At 43.4% G+C, this 17676-nt stretch overlaps 1 protein-coding gene and 1 non-coding gene across 2 annotated transcripts; both read left to right on the forward strand.

Moving 5' to 3' along the window:
• Positions 1–99: 99 nt before the first annotated feature.
• Positions 100–17642, forward strand: PTCD3 (pentatricopeptide repeat domain 3). The gene is made up of 24 exons (XM_053939879.1): positions 100–215; positions 1812–1861; positions 2526–2565; positions 3601–3646; positions 4361–4429; positions 4872–4976; positions 5365–5488; positions 6138–6256; positions 6649–6722; positions 7024–7111; positions 7198–7258; positions 7535–7617; positions 8280–8424; positions 9040–9090; positions 9945–10028; positions 10963–10991; positions 11266–11369; positions 12074–12152; positions 12247–12337; positions 12997–13082; positions 14163–14311; positions 15159–15200; positions 16088–16246; positions 16949–17642. Exons 1-24 carry the CDS (start codon positions 124–126, stop codon positions 17025–17027), a joined length of 2049 nt encoding a protein of 682 aa, XP_053795854.1. The 5' UTR covers positions 100–123; the 3' UTR covers positions 17028–17642.
• LOC128787675 (small nucleolar RNA SNORD94) lies at positions 7328–7469 on the forward strand. Its single transcript, XR_008430788.1, has one exon. It is a non-coding gene; the product is annotated as a small nucleolar RNA SNORD94 (small nucleolar RNA).
• Positions 17643–17676: the final 34 nt, after the last annotated feature.

The following is a 17676-nucleotide window of genomic DNA, read 5'->3' on the forward strand; positions in this document are numbered from 1 at the left end:
GCGGTCCGGGCTGCGGTGGGGCGGGGCCGGGCGGTACCACCGGCGCGGAGGGGCGGTACCGGCCTCCCCCCCGCTGGAGGAGTGGTGCCGTCCGCCCTCCCAGAGGCCAGCGCGCGGGGCCCCATGGCGGCGCGGCGGGTCGGGGGCTGCTGCTGGCAGCGGGCGCTGTGGCTGGGCCGGCCGTGCCGCCTCCCGGGCGGGCGGGAGAGCTACCGGTGAGAGTCCGCCGGGAGGGAAGGGCCGGGTGGCGGCGGCACCGGGGAGGAATCGATGGACGGGCGGTGCTGGCTGTGTGGGGAGTGAGGCGGGAAAGGCTGCGCAGGCGCAGTGCGCGTGTGCGGTGGCTCGGCGTGGCCGGGGCGGCGTGGCGGGAGCGAGCTGCTCTTCTGCGGCTCTTCTCGGCTTTTGAACGCCTTTCCCGGGGATCTTCCCTGGTTTAGGGCGGCTCGGAACCTCCCCGGGAGAGAGTTCGTGCGTTTAAGCGATTTCTGAGCTGAGTGGCACGAAAAGCTACGAAGCCTGAGGAAGCTGGGGCTGTTGAGCCTGGAGAAGGGAATTTTACATATGAAACCTCATAACTGTTCCAAGGGGGCCTGCCAAGAACCCAGAGTGGGACCTTTCGCCAGGAACGGTAGTGGTAGGAGTAATGAGTACAGATCGAAAAAGAAGTTTAGATTAGATATTGGGAAGGAATTTTTATTGTAGGAGCGGTGGGACACTGTTACAGGCTGGTCAGCGAAGTTGTGGATGCCCCAACACTTTCAGTGTTCGAGGGCAGATTGGATGGGGCTTGGAGCGCCCCGGTCTAGTGGAAAGTGGCCCTGCCCATGGCAGCAGAGGTGGAACAAGATCTTAAAGGTCCCTTCCAACACCTTAACATTCCATGATTCTGCCATGGTTTTGTTTAGGGTTTGTCTCAAATGAAAAGGTGTCACTTTACTGGGTAATTGTTACTCATTTTTGGGATGACAAAATCGTACTTAATCAGTTTATGAGACTTCCCAGGAGCAGCTGGAATTGTGCAGTGCCACGGTAAAGCACAGACTGTGACTGCACCTTGACAGCCTCTCCCTCAGGGTCAAGGTCAGGGTGGAGGTCAGAGTTACAGTAAAGCTTTACTGTTAGGTTGCTTCATGAGCAAAATGAGTGCAAGTATTTTAACATAAGCCTTAGTTTGTGTCAAAAGCAGTAAAATGTGAACAGTGGTGAGCAAGACTTGAAGCAGCGAGCACAAAGCAGCTGCTTTGTGGTACTCAGCAAAGTGAGTCCATGTGTGCTGCAGCTGTGGTTTTGTCAGGAGCTTCTGCACCTCTGTAGGGACATCTGGGCATCTGCAACTCACCAGGGCTGATTCACCTGCATCATTACTCTGGGTTTTCTCCTTCTGTGAGCACTACTCGTGTCTAACTTTTTTGGGTTTTTTTAAAGTGCTATTTTCAGTGTGATCCTGTCTCTAAAGCATAAAAAGGTCTTTTCTGATTTATGTCTGTGATTTTCTTTCTAAGATGCACTAGCTCATGAAAACTGCTTTAAAAACATTATTCCTCAATATTAAGTAACCACAGATTTTTTTGTAGTATAATTTTTCACATATAACTTCTTGCCCCTTTTAACGAGGGCCTTAAGAGAAGCATCAAAGTTTTATGGTAATAATATGGAATTAGTAACAGTGCAACATTGCCAGTTACTCCAATGCACTCCAAGGCCCTCTAATGTTTTAGTTAATTCTAACCTGTAGTATGGAATTTGACTGTTCTGCTTTTGCTGTATTAATGTGACTGCCATAAATTTAAACCCATGACTGTTTATAGGAGCTCTTCAAGTAGTCCTGCTCTTGGGAAGACTGTGGACAATTCACAAGGTAGGATGTCTTCATTACTAGTTCCTTGCATATGATTTTGATCTCCAGACAGCACAGTGTGTCAGGAGATAAAGATGATGTAAACACCCTCTTTCCCCTCCTTGGATTTTCTCTCTCCCTGTCTTCATTGTGCATAAGTTTCCTGGATTAACTTGATTCCTTACCTCATCACCAGTCAGCTCCATGCTCCAAGAGCATGAACTGAGTTGTGCAGCTCCATGAGCCTACATTAGACTGTGGTTTTAAAATTCTTGTTTTAGTACTTTCAGCTGGATCAGCTTAACTCATCAATTCTTGCAGAATCATAGAATTGCTGGGATTGGAAAAGACCTCTGAGTTAGTGGAGTCCAGCTCTTAACCCAGCACTGCCAAGGCACCTCTAAACCACGTCCCTAAGAGCCACATCAACATGTCTTAAATCCCTCCAGGGATGGTAACTCCACCACTCCCCTGTTCCAATGCCTGACAAGCCTTTCAGTGAAGAAAATTTTTCTTAATATCTGATCTAAACTTTGCCTGGTGCAACTTGAGGCCACTTGCACTTTGTCCTGTCACTTATTACTTGTGAGAAAGATTGACCCCACCTTGCTACAACTTATGGGGTCAAAATTTTCTTTGGGCATCTCTTTGTTTCTATTGACCATTTTAATATTGTTTCTCACAGTAACTCAAGAAGAAATTGTGCTCCCCCGAAGGAAAACATGGTGAGTGTTTACTTTTGGAATCTTCACTTGGAAAAAAAATCAGTGTTAGACTGCTAAATGTAGTCTGTCCACCAAAGCTGAAAAAGGAAATTGAGGTTCCTGTATATCCTTAATGCAATGTCCCACTAGTGGTTTTCCTGCAGATTTGGAGCTCTGTGAATATTCTTGATTCTTACTCTCACTGCAGGTTATGTACACTGCATTCCTGACACTTCTTTTAAAAACACTTACAACAACTGCATTTTTAAGTATGGTTCTATTTCTTTGTAAAAGATCACATTTGGTAAAGATCTGTAAAACCAAGTTCATTTGGTTGTCTGCATGTGAATGTGTTACTTCAGCAAAATAAAACTTGATCATTGATAACTGATTGAATAAATCCTGCTTAAAAATCACACAACTGAGCAAAACCTATTTTGTTGGGAGCACTTAAGATGGAATTGTATGACTGTACAGCAAAAATTAAGTTTATGGTCAAATGGTGTCAGCATGTAAAGCTAGAGTAAGGCCATCTTCACCTAAATACTTTCACTGGCCTTTCCTTGTTTGCTTGAAACAAGCAAAGTCTTAAGGTTGCACAGGCACAGGAATCCTGAGATACATGGTTTTGGTGTGGTTTGTTTCTTCTTGTAAAGACATGTCTTGTAGAGCAAATATATAATATAATAATAATATATTTATCCCTTGGAGATGCTCTAGGAGCAGCAGTCCAAGGAATTATTTTTGTGTCTCTTCCCTATGATCTTTCTTTGATAATGTATTATAAGGGCAGGAGTAATAGCTGTAAACACATATGCTCTTCTGGTTTTCAAAATCAAAAATCTTTTTTTCCTGGGGTTGTTTAAGAATTGAGGCAATTTTTGCATTTTCTCTTTTTTTGTGAGAAGTGTTGTTTTCTTAGTGCAGCAAAAACATTATCTCCTAGAACTGAAAATCCTTGTGGGTTAGGATAATCCTGTGCTTGTTCTCCAAACAATGTAATGCACAGCATTCAAAGTCTGCAGCTGAGTATTAATCAAACTCCTTTGTGCTTAGGGATAAGCTCGCGGTGCTCCAGACCTTGGCTTCTACTGTCAAGAGGGTGAGTGGTTCTGTGGGCCCTGGGGATGGGTCAGAGTGTCCATTTTGTGCAATACCCTTGTGCTCAGGAGGCCTTTAATTTCTACTTTGGCCATAAATGAGAGATGAGACTCTCACATCAGGGTTTTCCCTTTGGCTCAGGGTGTTTTGCTGTGTCCTTAAAGCCTCATTCATGTGCTAAGAGAGAGCTGCAGTGCATTGGTAAGGCTTTCACTAACATAGGGAACAAGTTCCTTCAGCTTGTCCAGAATGTCCTTCCCAATCTCAGTCCAGAAAGGCTTTAAAAAGTGCAGTGAGTGTTTGCTCTTGCTGGGTTGCTGGGCAAAACCTGGAAATGCTGTGATTCTGTTCCTAAATCCCATCTATCTTGAATTCTGGGAATTGAATCAAAACTTGCCAAGTCCCATCAGCTTCCCAAGACTGTTATGCTTGAAGTCCTACTTTGCAGAGCACTTACTGCTTGCTTGCCTTGGCTAGGAAGGACCCTTTTTGTCACCATATTAGCCTGCAAGTGTGTGTGTAAAATGGAAATATTTTTTAAACTATTTCCAAACAGCCTAAGCCCTTTTGAACAAGAGGAATAAGAGGAGGGTAAAATGTGCATTGGTGATGGTTATGATGGAAGAATTCATTGTGCCTTAAATTCCATGAGGCAGTGTGTTGTGGCTGTGCACATAATTATAAACTTTTTATTGCTGGACTCGTCTTTCTACAGGATCCTACTGCTGCTCATTACATGTTCCAGGATGACCCTTTCCTGATGCCAAGAAATGCAGCTAACTCTGTAGGTATTTCCTTTCACATCCTTCATAGCTTCCCTCCTGCCTTTGTCTAGGCTGTGAATACTCTTACCTAATTGAAGCCTGGTTTTGATTCCAAAAGAAAATGAGGTATCAGATTGCTTTCAGAATTTTCTCTTCTCTCTAAAATGAGATGTTTTTGAGCTTGAGGTAGCAGTGCAGCATTGCAGATGTCTGAACTGTGTCCCTTGACTAAGTAACAAGGAAGTAGAATACAATGACATTTAAAGAATAGAGATTCTTGTACTGGCATGAATCCCAGAATGTTTATCTGGAATGTTGTCCCTGTGATTCTAGTAAGTTGAAAATTATATGAGTTTAATTTGATCCCATCAGAATGCTCATTATTAAAGAAAATGTTTCTTCTAATTCTCAGCCTTGTAATTTGTGCATTTCTCCATCTTGTTCTCTCTCATTTCTGTGCAGCGTCTGTATTCATTGTCAAAGGAGTCTGGGAGAAATGCTGCAAAATACATCATAAAGAACTTTCCTCAGTATTTTGACAAGACTTTTGCAGAGCCCAACGTACCAGTAAGCTTTTTGCTCTTTGTTTTCATTGTATTTGTGCTTTGTCACTGAAATCAACTGTCAGACTGGTCCAAAACTAAGATAAAACTATAACTTTTAAACTGTTTTGCAGACAGTATGAATGCAGTTCTGTGTTTCCATTATGTTTTTGTAGTGGACATTTTTTCCTTGGGAGTTCAGTATCATATCAGGTTCTCGAGATAAAAGTAAGAAAAGCCGTGGGTTTTAGGTGTTGCTTCCTGGCACAAAGTGAGGGATGAGGATGTGAGGATGTGGACCCTCATCACCAAAAGGACTGCTGTTGTTAGGCTGCAAGCAGTGTATTGGGTAAAGAGTAAGGATATCTAGAGAAGGTTTGACCTTGAGACCAGCTTCTACTATTTGTTTTTAGTGCCTGATGCCCGAGACTCTCACACCTCAGACCGAAGGAGTGAGTGAGGCAGCTCTGAGGGAGCGCATCCATCTCAGAAGGGTGAAAGAGTCTGTGGACATCTTTGATCAGCTTCTACAGGCAGGTATGTGGTCACCTGCCAGGTTCTGTGGTGGAGCTCTACTTAAATTGTGCCAGAAATAATTCAGTAGCTGGCACAGGCTGTGGAGACAATTTTGTGACACTGTTGCTTCTTTCACAACTGACTGTGGTCTGGTGAAGTGGTTCTCTAGAGAAGTGGAGAATCTTAGCCACTGCTTGTCTGATACGTCACTTTGGTGATAAGGAGAACAATTGGCTTCTTGAAGAGGAAGCAGGTTAAATACTTTTGTTGATTTCGAATGTTTCATAGAAAGTGAAACATGCAAAGTGTTCTTCACAGCAGGGTGTATCCTAGGAAGAATTATGAAAAGCACTAGAAATTTCAGATGCTGTGTTGGGCTCGTGCTGCTTCACAGTTCTGTCTGACAGCTGTCACTTCCTTCTACTTGATCAGGAAAACAAACTACCCTTTCAGTGGCCTCACAGAAAAACATACTCTAGTTCAGTGTTAAAATTGTCTCCTGTGAAGACTGGGTTTGTGGCAGTACTGGTGTCACAGCAGGGTTAGGGACTTGCTTGAGAATGTCTTTGTGTTGGAAGAGAGCAAAGTGGTGGTCAGAGGTTTTCTATATGGCTGTAGAGCAGTGACCTCTTCACTTTCTCTGACTGTCATAAATTCTCATTTTCTAAAGGTACCCCTGTGTCTCTGGAGACCACAAACAGCCTTTTAGATTTGTTATGCTTCTATGGAGATGGTGAACCTACTCCTGAAAAAGAGCAGGAAGAAAAAGAGGATTTGGAAGAACCAGAGGTATGGAAAACTTGTTGATCTCTATTTATTTATTTCATACATAGTGGGAGTATGTCAAGGTAACATCAAGATTTTTGTACTGTCTGCATGGGAGATGCCATGAGATGGATCAGTCAACATTCCCAGGAGATACTTCTGTTATAAAAATCCATGACTGACCCAGTAGCAACAGTAGTTTGTGTAAAGCTGTTAATATGTTTTATAACATAAACATCATTCTCCATCTATTTATCACTTCCTGACTGTTATGATAGAAATTATTCTAATATAATCCATTTAAAAACACCTTTGGTCCATGCTGCTTGAACTTCAGTATTTTTAGCAAATCATGTCGCTTGATGTTAAATCATAATTTAACTCTGAGAAATTTCTTTTTGCAAAAATCCCTCCAGGTGAATGCTTCAGAACAGAAAGCTCCAAAGAGACAATTTCAAAGAGGTTCACAGTCATCTGGCCCCAGATGGAGGTATAGAAAATGTTGCCTATATTCCCGTATTCCATGGGTTGTGCACTTGTATTGTTGTTATAGAACAAGACTGCTAAGTCTTTTAGTAGCCCATACTCACAGATGTTGCTTGTTAAATAAACCTGTGTTTGCTGATCCTTTCAAGTGTTCATGGAAATCTAGTAGGTGATTGTAGAATAGTTTCAAGTATCACAAGTGTGATATGTGAATGTCAGTCTTTGGGGATAGAGCCCTTATTTTGTTCTGCATGTTGAATCCTTCTAAAAGTATCTTTTAATTGATTCTTGTTCAATTGTTCTAGGGAGAACAACCATGCTGAAAGGATATTTAAGATAATGCCAGAGAGGAATGCACACTCCTATTGCACAATGATCCGTGGGATGGTGAAGGTAAAGTTATTCTTCAGTGCTGGAGGATTTTTTCAGCTTTTGAGATCTCACATAGTCAGAGGTTTTGTTTATTTTTGGTTTTGCAGCACGGGGCTTATTCTAAAGCTTATGACATGTACATAGACTTGCTGAATGAAAGGCACAAGGGTGAGTGTCTCCTGGCTTTGTGGTCTCCTGAGTAGAGAAAGCCCCTGTTGGGCACAGGAATGTTTGTTCATGGCAATGATGATTGGCGCAGGGGTACGGACCTCAGCTGGATCATGGGAGCTGAATGCAAACTGGGAATTCCAGTGCAGCTGGCGTGTGGCTGGCTCACTGGAAACAGGTTTGCATGAGACTTTGCCAGAAACTGAGCCATGCTAGAACAAACTGTTTCCTCTAGGCTATAAATTGTCATTTAAAACGGATTCTCTTATTTTCCAGCTGATGTGCACACTTTCAATGCACTGATCAGAGCAGTCCCATATCTAAAGGAGAGGTTCGTAGAAAGATGGGAATTAACCAAGGTAAGGAGGGTAGAGCAAAAGAGGTGGGAAAGTGGTAGGAGTGTGGGCTCTTTCACTAATAAGGGTCTGCCTTATTAGTTAAGTATTGCAGTTGTTGGAAGACCAAAAGTAAGAACTTTGTCCCAGATACTGATCTCTGCTGTAAAGGAAGTACAGTAGTTTAAACAGAAAATGTAACTATGGAGGAGTTGCAAGTGTGAAAAATCCAACCTTGCCTTTGCAGAGTGATTTGCCTTGTGAGAACATACCTGATCCAGGAACTGCCTGGACAGAAAGTAATAGGGGAAATTACTGCTGGGACACAAAGTAAATTTACAATTTTAGATAAAAATTCTTTGAATTTTAATTCATGGTGTTGTGACAGAAATGGAATTTTGAGTTTTAATGACACATCAGTAAGGAAAAATATTATGTAACTATAAAAATTTTCCATTATGTTCTAGAGACTATTTTCCAAGATTTATTCTGATGTAATGTAGCCTTGGGTTTTGGTCATTAAAAATTAGATAGTACTGATCAAATAATCAGTTAAAGCAGAGTTGTTCACTTGAAGGGGGTGAGAAGGCATAGGTTGAGGAAATGTATGTATAACAACCCACCTGAAAGCTGAACTCTGATCCATAACATGTAAAGCACTAAGAATTTGGGAATTTTGTTTTAAGGACTTCCTGACTCACATGGCTCAACAGAAAGTGCAACCAACTCTGCTAACTTTTAATTCTGTACTGAAGAGTCTGAGAAGATGTGGTGGTGTGGGCAGAACTATGTCTTTGTTTGTATTAAAGGAAATGGAAGCACTTGATATAGGTAAGAGAACCAGAGTATTTATTATATGCAGTGATTATGATATTCCAGTGCCACCTCCAGAACAGAGCAGTTAATGTAGGAATTCAGCACCACACAACATGGTGGTGATTCCCTGACTCCAGGGGAGATGTACTTCAAAAGCCACCTAAGCCAGTTCAGGTCTATAGCTCTACATCTCTACAGAAAAAAGCTTTTGATCTAGATGATGATTTTTTTCTTCCAAATAAGTATTGCAGAAACAGAGAATATCTGCAGAATTGATTTGATGTCCTGTGGACTGTGCTTTGCCCCTGTAACATGCTTGTTGATAGGCTAAAGGTTACATTCATGAGCAAAAAGGAAACTAGCTATGAAGTATTTTTGATTTTAATTTAGAGTAGGGAAGCTTGGCTGCTCCCCCATAGAAATAGGATGCTCCAGCTGGTGGTCCAGGGTTGGATATCACCTCTCCCAGGCGTGTGTACGTGAGGTCTGGTCCAGCATTAGGCTGGGTGGGGAGAGATATTAGAGTAAATGTATGCATGCTGCCTGACTGCAGGAGCAGACTGTGAATTAGAGCAGTGGCCAAAGCTCAGCCAGGAATGTTGCAGTAACTGCAATGCTTTTGCTTTCCAGAGCCCAGCCTTGCATCCTATGATCATCTCCTCTCCATGTATTACAAAGGCGGTACGTGTGCTATCGGCTTGGCCATGAACATGCCTCGTGTAGCAGCTGCTTTGATGTTTTTCACATGTGATGGGTGAAGGCAGCTCACTTAGGGATTGAAAGACAACCTTTAATGGGTGTGATCTTAGTGTTCCCTGTGCTGCCTGATTCTGCTTGGGTGAAAAAAAAGATAACCTCCTACAGGGAGCAAATGCTACTCAGTCACTGTGGAGGCTGGGTCTGACCACAGTGTGTGTGATTTCATATTGTGCCACTCACAGGGAGTTTGTTTTCCTGCAATAGTTCTTCTGTGCATTAGAGGTGTCATGAAAAACAGTTGTGTTAGAAGGCAGGAACCCAACTGTTTAAGATCCCACGCCCACAGACTTTTGGCTATAGGAAGAGAATAGGCAAAGTAGCCATAACTGCAGTCCTTGTGTTTTAAGAAATGTAAAGGAATTGCTCTGGAATCTGTCTGGGTTTGGTTCTGGAGTTTGGGGGTTTGTTTAGTTTTGGTTTTCCCCCTTTTAAATGTTTGTTTGTTTATGTATAAATATAAAGTATATTTTTATAATATACTTTAGAAGTATATTATATAAAGTACTTGGCTTTTTCTAGTGCAACCTTCTAACAGACAAACTTCCAGGCATTTTTATCTTTCTGAATCTGCCCTGCTGATGTGGAAATCTGGCAATAGCAGGACAAATTTTAGAGCAAATTAAATTGCAGCTGGTGTGGAGCACCACGGGAATTACATTTGTTTAAAATTATGTTGCTTGTTCCCAATTTCATATTATATTTGCCGACTGATGCTCTTCACAAGGAAGTGCTTGGCACAATTGAGATGTGATGTTGTTTGTTTCTTTGTCCTACAGTTGATGCTCAGTCATCAGACATTATCTCTGAGGTGTTAAATGAGGTTGAAAATCGAAGTTTCACTGCTCAGGACCCTGATGATGGTAAGGACTTCAAGCTTATATGAAAAGGTCCCTGTGAATGTCAGGTAGTTATTCTAGGCTAGGATAAATGCATGTAGCTTGGTTCTCTCAGTCCCTGCTGATATTTCTGGAGACAAATGGCAAATTCCAGTGTTGGGAATTGTGCTGTGCATTGCTCCACTGGCTTCTGTGTGAAAGTAGGTGTGTAGCTTGTGTGAATGAGCATTTTAAGTCCATGTGATAAAAAATCCTAGGGTTATTTACAAGAGCAGTTTAAGGAGGAGCAGTTTGATGAAATGATGCACATCAGGTGAATGGCAGGTTTTTGTCGTAGGTGTGGTGTGAGTTTTCCTATTTTAGTTCTTCTTAATCCTGTTCAGAAAATTTCATTAAATAAAGCTTCATGGGAAACTGGGGTGTGGGTCTGTAAGAGGGGAATATCCTGAACATCCCATGTGTTACTGGCTCTTTCTGCCATTTGTATGTACACAGCTTTGCCCTGGGAAGTTCATAAGCCTTTCTGTAGGTTTAAGAAGCAGATGCAGCTTCCGTCTGAAGATGGGTTTGCCAAAGAAAGGTCTCTAGACAACATGGTGTTAATGGAGAGTTGAAAGCCACTCTTCATCAGCTTTCTTTTTTTGTCTTTGGAAGGATTCCTGGAAATAGTTAGAAAGTTTTACCCCTCCTTCCTTTGCTTCTGTCCTGCTAGATGTGTTAAACTGTTTCTTTCTGTGCTCTAAGTTGTTGCTAGAAGTGTATAAAAATCCCCACCCAACTCATGCCACACCAAAGGCTACCAAGAAAGTGAGGAGCTCTACTATATTGTCAAACTGAGCTACAGATTGAGTTTCTAATTGAACATACCTCATCCATCCTTTGGGAGGGTGGGTTGATGAGTTGGTTTATGTCTCCTTGGAACCTAGAAGTTAACAGACTTTTGTTTGCTTCCTTTCAGCCAACTTTTTTACCACCGCCATGCAAGTGGTAAGTGCCTCTTCCTTGCCATCAGAATTTCTTTGAGCCCCTCCAGCTGTTGGAGAATTGCCTGTGAGTTTACATCCTGTCACAAGGTTTAGCTTTCAGTATCTCCCATTTTCATCTGTTCTCATCACCACCTCCTTGCTGCCATAATTCTGCAGTTCTTTGCTTGACTCCTCCCTAACTGGTAATTTTCATGCCTGTGATACGTGCATGTACTTCTGTGACTCTTGTGAGTCACATTTGGTAACAGCTTGCAAATCTGACTGGTTTGTTGCAGTGCTGTGATCTTAAGGATATCAAGCTTGCCTATCAGTTAAATAAAGCCCTGGAGAAGGGAGACAACTGGAAATTCTTGGATGTGGATCGGTCAAACGGCTATTGGTGAGTGAAGCGGAGGTTGTATTCAGCATCTTGTGTGTTGTTGTCAGCTTAAGTACAAACTAGGATTCAGACACTGAGTACCAGCTGGTTATTGTGTGTCCAGTTTGGGAATTAGATCCTTCATAAGAGCAGTGATTTCTTAGGATTTATTTTCAGTTTGTGGCCTTTGAACTGAAATCCAGTGTCTTGGAGGATCAGTTTATCTCAAGATCCATCCAACAACTAGAACAACCAGTTGTGGGTTCTACCATTCTGTTGTGTACCCTGCATGGCAGCTTTGGAGGTAACACCAAAACAGCCTAACTTCTTTGTGTAGGGATGTTTTCCTAGACAGTGCACTGGATCAAGGACTCAGCTTGTCTTGTGAACTTGCACAAGTAACAAGGTTAATTTAGTTCAGGTCTTACATCCAAAAGCTGCATTTGAGACAGATTCAGGTACTTTAAAACTGGCATCAGGCAGGAAGATTGCTTTGTTAATATATTTTAAAATAGAGTGGTCTAATTAGTTCTGCCAATAATCTAGTGTCAGCATTAAGCTGTCTTAAGAAACACTGCTGCTTTTCTGATTGCATGGAGTGTGGCAATCAGCCAAATGTCCTTGATCTGCAATACAAATCTGATCAGCACACTATCGTTTGCTGGTACTTCTGTAGTTTACTTGATCTAACCATCACTGAATTAGGATGGTTTTTTTCTCTCTAGGTCGAAATTCTTTTCGTTGTTGTGCATGATGGAACAAATCGAGGTGGTGTTGAAGTGGTACAAAGAAATGTCATCTTCGGTAAGTGTATACCAGGGTAAGAGCTGCATTTCTCCATTTCCATGGAGGAATGGAGCAGTCACAGGTGACTGAAATTATTCTCTTCCTTCATCAGCTCTTCTATCCAACTCCTAAAAATATACTGGACCTCCTTCAAGCACTGGATGCAGCCAACCAGTTGGAAGTGATCCCTTCAGTCTGGGAAGGTCAGTGGTGGCCACATGGCTTCATAGGCAGTTTGTCTGACAAATGCCAGGAGCAGTGCAAAGTAGTGGGAGCTAGTTTGGAAACTTCCCATTGCTTGGAGTAGCCATGATAAGGCTTGCCTGTGGTATTGAATCACCTGAACCCTCTGCAGATCCTTGGTTAATATTTAATCTAGCACCAAACAGATAAAAAGAATATGAGTCACTCCTTAATCCTCAGCAGATGGTGGTGGAGGGTTCTGGCTATAGGGGGTTGCAGGCCTCACTGTCCAGCAGCAGTTCAGGTCCATGTTCCCCCTGAGGACTGGTGTTTGATATTACAGACAGTGCTCTGTGTGTTGTTCCCTCCCTGTTCTGTGACAGGGTCATCACCACCACCAGGCTGGTCAGTGATGGGGACATTGAAGGCCATTATCAAGGGGAGTAGTTGGGCTGTCACCCAGAAATCATGAGACCAGCAGGGAAGGGAAGAAGAAATCAGATCAGTTCATGTATTTGGTGCACAGGATCTGATAATGAGGGGAAAGAAAGGGAACTAAATGTGACCTGCTCAGTCACACAGAATGGTTCTGCCTTGTTAAATTGTGCTGACCATATTGCCAGGATTTGGGAACAGGGGTACTGGTCACACCTATCAACTACTGCCTCTCTCTAAACAGATGTGAAACAATTGGGGTTTAGCAGGAGACAAGACTTGTTGGAAGAGTTCTTGTCTTTGATGAGCAGAGACCAGCACCCCAGTGAGGTAAGGAAACTGATAACACCCATGAACAGCTGAGCCCCCACACAGCTGCTTGCTCACTCCTCCCCTGTGAGATGGTGGCGGGAACTGGGACAGTAAAAGGGTAGAGTTCAAGTTCAGTTACCATTTCCCATCAAAGGCAGGTGTTCAGCCATCCCTATGAAAGCCAGGCTCCTGGAAAGCTCATGTGTAACAGTTACTTGGGAAGTCAAACACCATCACTCCAATTGAATCCCCCATTCCTCCTTTCCCCAGCTTTATCTCCTGAGCATGACATCCTGTGGTCTGAAATATCTCTTGGGCATTTAAGGTCAGCTGTCCTGGGGGTGTCCCCTCCCAACTCCTTGTTGTACCACACACCTTGTGCACCCCCAGCCCACTCCTGGTGGGGGAACCTTGATGCTCTTTAAGCACTGCCTAGCAATAACAAAAATTTCCCTGTGTTATCAACATACCTCCCATCTTAAATACAAAACACAGCCCCATAGTAAGAAAGAAGAAACTGAAGAAATTTCACTCTATCCCAGCCAAAATCAGCACAGAAGCTCAGTAGAGAGTAGTGGTGTTTTCCCAGATTGTAGGTAAATGCCGTATCCCTGGTCAGTCCTAGAGATCCAGTTCAGTGCATCTGCCACTGCAGATTTCCAGATCCACGTGAGCTTATCCAGGTCTGGTAACCCTCTGGATTGTCTTCATCCTATAAAGAAAGAAACCTCAGATTAATAGAGCAGGATCCCTTCTTACCAGGGCTGGGAGAAGTAATGCAGCCCAACCCGCCGTGTGCTCTGGGGAAGCACATGGCAGAACTGAGGAATTTTTGCCAAGGATTTCATTGCAGTAGTTGCTTTCTCAAGCTGAAGGGTGTTGAAGGCAAATACAGCCGTGCCTGCAAAGCCACCTTGGACCTTGCCTAGCGGGGACAGCCATCCTGACAGAAATGACAGATTTGTCTCCTGGCGTAATGACTGTTAATTTACAAATTTAAATCACAGAGCAAACCTATAGGAGCTGCAGGAGAAATTGCACTGAAAAGCTTCTGTTAATTTCAGAGGTTTTGTTCTTCATAGCACGATGTTTTCACAGATTCAGATGGCATTTGCCAAGTGTGCTGAAGAAATCAAAGCTGTCCATGAGCCTGCTGGGCAGGGGCAGGTCCCGCTGGAGTGGACAGGGAGTGCTCTGGGCCATGTCGTGGTGCTCTTTTCCAGGGCTGGGAGAACCCAGGATGCCTGGTATGTGTGGGCTCTGGGCTTGCTGACACTGCAACTCAAGGCTTAGTCACAAAAAGCAAAAGCTAATGACCTGTACCTTGGAATGCCAGTGCAGACAAAGGGAGGGGATAAAGCCTGCAGGGAATGTGATGGGGTTTTTCTTTGTTATCGTTCCTTCTTGACACCAAGTTACAGTTGTCTGTCTTAAAAATGGTTTAGAGACTAATGTACTATCTGGTGTAGAGCTTTGTACAGCTGCTTATGGCAAGGTGTGGTCTGACAGTCACTTCCCTGAGCACTGGTGAGTGCCTACAACTTGCCATTTTTGATTTTTAGAACTCTTTGGAATTCAAACGGATAAAGAGATTAGTTAGTTTAATTAAAATTTTAATTAGCAGCAGCCCTAATTAAAACTTTAAATAGACTATTTTTAGAACTCTAATAGCTAGAATTTACTGTCCTACATGCTCTAAACTTGAAATACAGGTTAAAATATCTAGCCTCCGATTTAAGGTTCTGAGTAATTTTATGTTAAATACACATGTTCAGTGTACAGTGATTCATTTGAAACAAAGAAGTAGCAACAAAGGAGTCTGTTAAAATACTAAAAATATGTAGCATTTTAAAGGGCAATTGCCACCAGCTACACTTAACATTTTCTGCAGAGTTTAAGATACTCTGTGTTAACTAATCAGTGAAGTTAGCTGGTACAGCTTGCATTTGCAAGGATACAGCATAAGATCCATGGGGAAGATTGTTTCATGAATTTGAGCTTACTTGTGTTTCAGTGGAGGCTCATCCAAGAGGTTGAATATCTGTCCCTGTTATGTGTGGTATTAAAATTGTTCTTTTGTTTTCTTTTGAATAGGAACATGATGGAGCATTTCCAGAAAATCAATAGGATTCCCACGTATGTATTTTTAGGTTCTTCAGTTACTGAATCTTTGGCTAAGATCCTGAATTTCTGTTATGGTTTGAAGGAATAGTTTGGGATGGAAGGGACTTTTAAAGGTCAAGTAGTCCAAGCTCCAGTTGTAACTGATAGTAGTGGTCAGTTTATTTCCAGAACATGAATATGTGTCTGTCCCTGTGAGCATGGCTGTTCGTTTATCCAGTGGAAATATTCCAAGAGCTTTCTGTCTTGGAATACATGTTTCAAACATGTTGAAATGGCAAAGTGGGAGGGAGTGAAGTGGTTGGTGACTGAAACTCTGGGCCATGGAGAGCAGTGCCACCGATGAACTCAGCTGTGCGAATCAGTCTGAGCAGGACTCACAAACATTTCATTTCCCACGTGCTCAGAAATATTCCTGTATGCTCTTAACCAAGCACAGGTGTTTCAGAGGTGCCTGGATTTCTGAAGACAAGTTTATCAAGTCAAATGCTACATCTTAGGTGGTTCCCTGTTAGGCTACACCAGCTTGCTTGTCTCAGGATTCTAGAGGAGGGTACTGTTTGAAGTAGAACACAACTTGTAAAGAATAGTAATGAGTTTTGTTTGGGTGTGGGGTTTTTTTAAATAAAGTTGGAGCTTGCCCCAGTGAACACCATGAAGGGTGTGTGATACCAAAGGCTACACGCCTAGTGGCACTCTGTGCCTGGTCTCTTCTGCTGGGACAGAAGTTCCCACACTTACCACAAAGCTTCCCTCTGTACCAGAGGTGAAGTTCCTGGCAGGAGCAGAGATGAACTGCTTGATCTGAAAATGTCACCTTCTCTCCCTCTCTAAAGCATGGGCTATAAATTAATGGGCACCTCGCCTGTGACCCTGAGAACAGTCACCATTTCCCTTTGCAGTGACAAGGTGATGGACGAGTTCTTGAACTGTGCTAAGCAAACCAATTGCCCAGATGAGGCAATTAAGATGGTAAAGCTGGCAGCATCCCTTGGACTTCCTTTATCTCAAAGGCTGAAAAGCAGAACAGAGGAGGAATTTGAACTCTCTGAAACACAGAAGTAAGTTGGAATGTTTCATGTTACTGTTGAAGGGGTACAGTAGACAGGGTCTTGGAGGGGCAACGCCTTTGGAAAGGCTTCCCTGACAAGGGAGAAGACAAGTGGCTTCAGAATGATGTGTTGGTGTGTTGACTCCAGGACTGAGATGGCCCCTCAGTTTTTGGTTCCATGCTGTATCCATCCCACCTAGGAGGGAAGGGAATTTTCCATGGTGGGGTTAGTCTTATCCGGTGCTCCGTCCTGCTATCGCCTTCCTTTCCCACAATCTTTTCCTAGCTGGGTCTGGCTGCCTGAAGACAACTGCTGCAGCCCAGTAAAAGCAGGGGGATGGTACAGGATCGCCCTGCTTGTGGCTGCCAGGTTCTGAGGCTTGTGGTCACCTCTCACTGCACTGCTGTAGCCAAGCCCAGATGATCCTCAGACAGTGATCAGGGCTTGAGGGACCACAGTTTGGAGCCAGATGTGCTCCAAGGGAATAAATACAAGCCCAGCACCCCTGACAGCTGGCTCACCACTTGGAGGGGAGCTGAAGGAGTTGGCTTTTCCAAGAGGATGTGCTTCCACCAAATGCACTTGTCCATTGAGGACAGTAGGCATTAGACAGCCCATAATGTTCTCTGTGTTTGCCTTGTGTTTCGGGATCTCTCTTTTCAAGCAGAAGTCACAACAGGTGACTGATGACTGATCTGTTTGACATTGCAGGAAGGCACTGGAGAGTATCAAGTGGGATGGTGACAGCAGCGATAGTGACAGTGACAGTAGTGACAGTGACCGTGAGTAGCTGTCCCTCTTCCCTTCCTCTTGGGAAAAGTGAGAGCAACTGTTGCCATGGTACCAGGAGGCTTTGGAAGGAGTGGAATTACTGAAGGAATGGCTTCTGGGAGGTGCTGCAGCACTGATGAACGCTCAGAGTGTTCTGATACGGGACCTGCTTGGCAAGACACCATCCTCATGTGCCAGCTGGAAGCTGTTAAATCTTCTTGGTAATGTGGGACACAGCATGGGCTACCCCAGGTCTCCTCCCCAGCACCCCTGCAAGAGCTGGGTCTTGATAAACAGCATCACTGAGGGTGGAGGTCTGCAGGGAGAGGGGTGCTGTGCACCCTGGAGGCTGCTCAAGCAGGCACAACACTTCCACAGCTTCAGCAAGACTTCTTGTGGGCCCCCTGCACCAAATATAACTCCTTTCCACCTAACTTTGCTGAACTACTTAAATAACCGAGTATATATAATATATATATATATATATCTGTATATAAACATGAAGTAATGCAATACTCAGCACCTGTGGTGTTATTCCTCATCCTTTTGGTGTTTTGGGACAGGTGTTGGAGTGTAAATATTAAATTACACTTTGTACAGCTGGAGACTGTCTCTAATAAATGGCTGATATTAATGCTGGCTGTATTCTGATAATCCTTGAGCAAAAA

The sequence above is a fragment of the Vidua chalybeata genome, chromosome 4 (genome assembly GCF_026979565.1).
Source record: "Vidua chalybeata isolate OUT-0048 chromosome 4, bVidCha1 merged haplotype, whole genome shotgun sequence".
NCBI classification, from domain to species: Eukaryota; Metazoa; Chordata; class Aves; order Passeriformes; family Viduidae; genus Vidua; species Vidua chalybeata.

Excerpts from the sequence above, each read along its gene's own strand:
- PTCD3 (XM_053939879.1), top strand. The coding sequence starts at position 124 with ATGGCGGCGCGGCGGGTCGGGGGCTGCTGCTGGCAGCGGGCGCTGTGG. Across the intron at positions 4,430-4,871 it reads CAAGAAATGCAGCTAACTCT|CGTCTGTATTCATTGTCAAA; the intron begins GTAGGTATTTCC and ends ATTTCTGTGCAG. Across the intron at positions 7,259-7,534 it reads GCTGAATGAAAGGCACAAGG|CTGATGTGCACACTTTCAAT; the intron begins GTGAGTGTCTCC and ends CTTATTTTCCAG.